Raw genomic sequence first — 3,338 nt, forward strand, 5'->3', positions numbered from 1 at the left:
TATCATTCATTAGTAACAAATCACAAACATATGATTAAACGTAAAATTAAAAAAATTGAAAAAATATATTGTATCTGGTACGAGTTGGATAAAAAAATTAAAAATTTCACCGAATTTAAAAATATTAATTTTCAATTCTATTATTAAATTACAAAAAATATAAAATCATTTTTAGAATCAATTTACGTGCAATTATAATGTAGAATAAGGAATAAAATATCTGTATTTTTTAATAATATCTAAAATTGATCCAACTTGTCAACTTTATAGGTAAAATTGCTCTTATCTAAATAGTAAAATTACACGACTTTAAAAGTTAAGAGTAAAATTACTCCAATCTATAAAGGGTTATCTCAATTTTAATTTATCTTTTCCAATTTTTATATTATTTTGCTAGCAATAGGTGTAGTTGAAAGCCTCTCCTAAAATTACACACAGCCAATCATACACTGTTTTACACGTGAGAAAAAGCAGGAAAAAGAAGATAGTAACGATGTCGTTTTCACTAACAGAATACCCGCGTAAACAGAGTTGGATATAAATCTGGCCGTCTTCTGGTTACTCTTCCTTCCTTCCCCCATATTCAATACTCTGTGTTTCGTTTCTCTGCCGATTTCTCTCTTCTCCTGTTCGTTCCAACTATCTCAAGGTAACTCTCTTTCTCCCAAATCTTTTCAATGTCATTTTGGATTTCAGCTTTATAACCTCAATCATGGATTACCTCATGATTAGAGCTACACCTTCAACACTTTTTTTCTTTTCTAATTTTGCTGATATATTTTAATTAGAAGGAGAATCGAGTACTTGATGGATCACCGAGTGTAAGGTCATTTGATTTTATTTGTTTGTGCTTCGAGATTAGCTTATTGAAGATCATGATTAGAATTCTACACTTCTGTGATCGTGTCTTTCCTCAAAAATATTTTATGCTTCAACACATGGCTTTTACTTTCCAATTTTAGAATTTTTTTCGGTTCTGATCGTTTCAACTTTTCTATCTCTACGGATGTTCGGAAGCTGTTTTATTGTAGGTCTCCTTTTTTTTTTTTTTTTTTTTTTATTCTGTTTCCTAAATTTCTAGGGAATGACCTTATTAAAGTTTGGTGTGTTGTGGTTAGATTTTTATTCGCTTTTATATTGATCCGCGACTGGATTAAGCTAGTTGGGTTTCACGAAATTGCATGCTAGCTTCATTTCAAGGCTATTTTTGGGGGCCAATATAGGTGTTCTGTTTATTGATGAAATTTGACTAAGAGACTCTGAAAATATAAATCATTTTCAACTTTTCAGTGGAATTTACTAGAATCATAGTGGCAGTCATAGTTATTAAGTTTCTTCCTTTATTTAGAATGATTTATTTGTTTGAATCCGACTCAAAGTTGAAACCCCTAAACACTTCTCCAACCACAGACAATATCAATCCTGAGCCACTTGTAATGCTATTGATTTACATGGTATCATGTGAGCGACAGTCCCGTCCCTTGATAATCCCTTTTGTGCAAGAATGCATTTCTATTCTCAATCATGTACAACATTTGATTGTCAGAGCTGAAGTTTTGGTTGCATATGACCAGAGAGATATATTTTGGATATAATGACAGTAATTTGAAAACACTCCTCATTCCTTATTATGTTGCTGGATTTTGACATTGTTTCAAAATTTCATGATTATTATTCTATTTTTTCTAATCATAAAATTTATGGTTGCACTGATATATGAAGATGCCGGCTGCAAGGCCCAATGTATCTGATAAGGATGGTGAACCATTTGTTGAAGTTGACCCTACTGGGCGGTTTGGGCGGTATGATGATTTGCTCGGTGCTGGTGCTGTGAAGAAGGTTTACAGGGCGTTTGATCAAGAGGAAGGTATAGAAGTGGCCTGGAATCAAGTGCGACTGAGGAACTTCGGTGAAGATCCAATTCTCATGAATAGGCTTCGCTCGGAGGTTCAGTTGTTGAGATCATTAAAAAACAAGTACATCATTGTTTGCTACAGTGTCTGGTTGGATGAAGAGCATAGCAAACTGAATTTCATTACCGAGATTTGCACGTCTGGAAATCTAAGAAACTACAGGAGAAAGCATCGCCATGTCTCCTTGAAAGCCTTGAAGAAGTGGTCAAAGCAGGTCCTTGAAGGTTTGGTGTATCTCCATACACATGACCCATGCATTATTCACAGAGATCTGAATTGCAGTAACATCTTCGTCAATGGGAACATCGGCCAGGTAACTATAGTTAGTGTTGTGTTTCTGCATTATCTTATTATTTTGTTGAGGTCACGTATGTCCATGTAATGGTCTGCACTGATATTTACCTAGTGAAATTATATTATTTATGCCTACCATATCACAGTTTGTTGTAGAATCACAGAAATAAGAGTTGGAAGTGACAAGTATAGTCTTTTGGATTTTGTTTGTATTATCAGGCGACCTTCTGATTCCAGAAATTGGCAGACTATTGGTTGAGGCAATGAGGCAGAATGAAATTATGGTGTTTCTTTGAAAAATTTGAGTTGCAGATTCATTGTATGTCCCTCTGGCCAGCTTCTATAGAGTAGCATATCCTAGGATCTAGAACTAAACAAAATTTTATGGTCTCTAGTTTTGGATTTAAGAGTCTTTTGGGATCTACAAATGTAGGAATGAAAATACACACTAGTATAACTTGTCCTAATAGAGTTGGAATTTTAAAAATTTGATGTCCTATTATGGATTGATTGTTTGTATAGGTGAAAATTGGTGATCTTGGGTTTGCAACAATAGTGGGGAAGAGCCACGCAGCGCATTCAATCATAGGCACACCAGAGTTCATGGCACCAGAGCTGTATGAGGAAGATTACACTGAGTTAGTGGACATATACTCATTCGGAATGTGTTTGCTGGAGATGGTTACAATGGAGATACCGTACAGTGAATGTGACAGTGTAGCGAAGATATACAAGAAAGTAACAACAGGAGTAAAGCCACAATCCTTGAACAATGTAGAGGATCCAGAAGTGAAGGCTTTTATTGACAAGTGCATAGGTGAGCCTAAGGCAAGACCTTCAGCATCTGATCTTCTCAGAGATTCCTTCTTCTCTGAACTCATTGATAATGAGACAGATGTCACACACCCAGATGCTTGACAACAATCTAACATCACCCATGCATTACATATAACTCAAGTGGGTTAGTGGACATAACATGCCTTTGAATTAGTGCAAATACTACTAATAATTCTCCCTTTCCAGTACTTTTCTACTTTGAAATATATCCTGTGTAAATAAGTACCTGTGGTAATGCCTTCAGAGAGGGTAGATAATACAAGGATTTCAATGCAAATCTGTTCCACTCGGTAA

At 35.1% G+C, this 3,338-nt stretch overlaps 1 protein-coding gene across 2 annotated transcripts; it reads left to right on the forward strand.

The window, feature by feature from the left end:
* Positions 1–520: 520 nt before the first annotated feature.
* LOC136229628 (probable serine/threonine-protein kinase WNK11) lies at positions 521–3,338 on the forward strand. Of its 2 annotated transcripts, none has more exons than XM_066018539.1 (3): positions 521–649; positions 1,723–2,226; positions 2,730–3,338. In XM_066018539.1, the coding sequence occupies exons 2-3, from the start codon at positions 1,723–1,725 to the stop codon at positions 3,123–3,125; spliced, it is 900 nt and encodes a 299-aa protein (XP_065874611.1). In that variant the 5' UTR covers positions 521–649; the 3' UTR covers positions 3,126–3,338. The 2 variants fall into 2 exon arrangements, with proteins under 2 accessions (XP_065874611.1, XP_065874613.1); XM_066018541.1 differs by lacking the exon at positions 521–649 and adding an exon at positions 803–826.

The sequence above is a fragment of the Euphorbia lathyris genome, chromosome 5, assembly GCF_963576675.1.
Source record: "Euphorbia lathyris chromosome 5, ddEupLath1.1, whole genome shotgun sequence".
In the NCBI taxonomy this organism is placed as follows: Eukaryota; Viridiplantae; Streptophyta; class Magnoliopsida; order Malpighiales; family Euphorbiaceae; genus Euphorbia; species Euphorbia lathyris.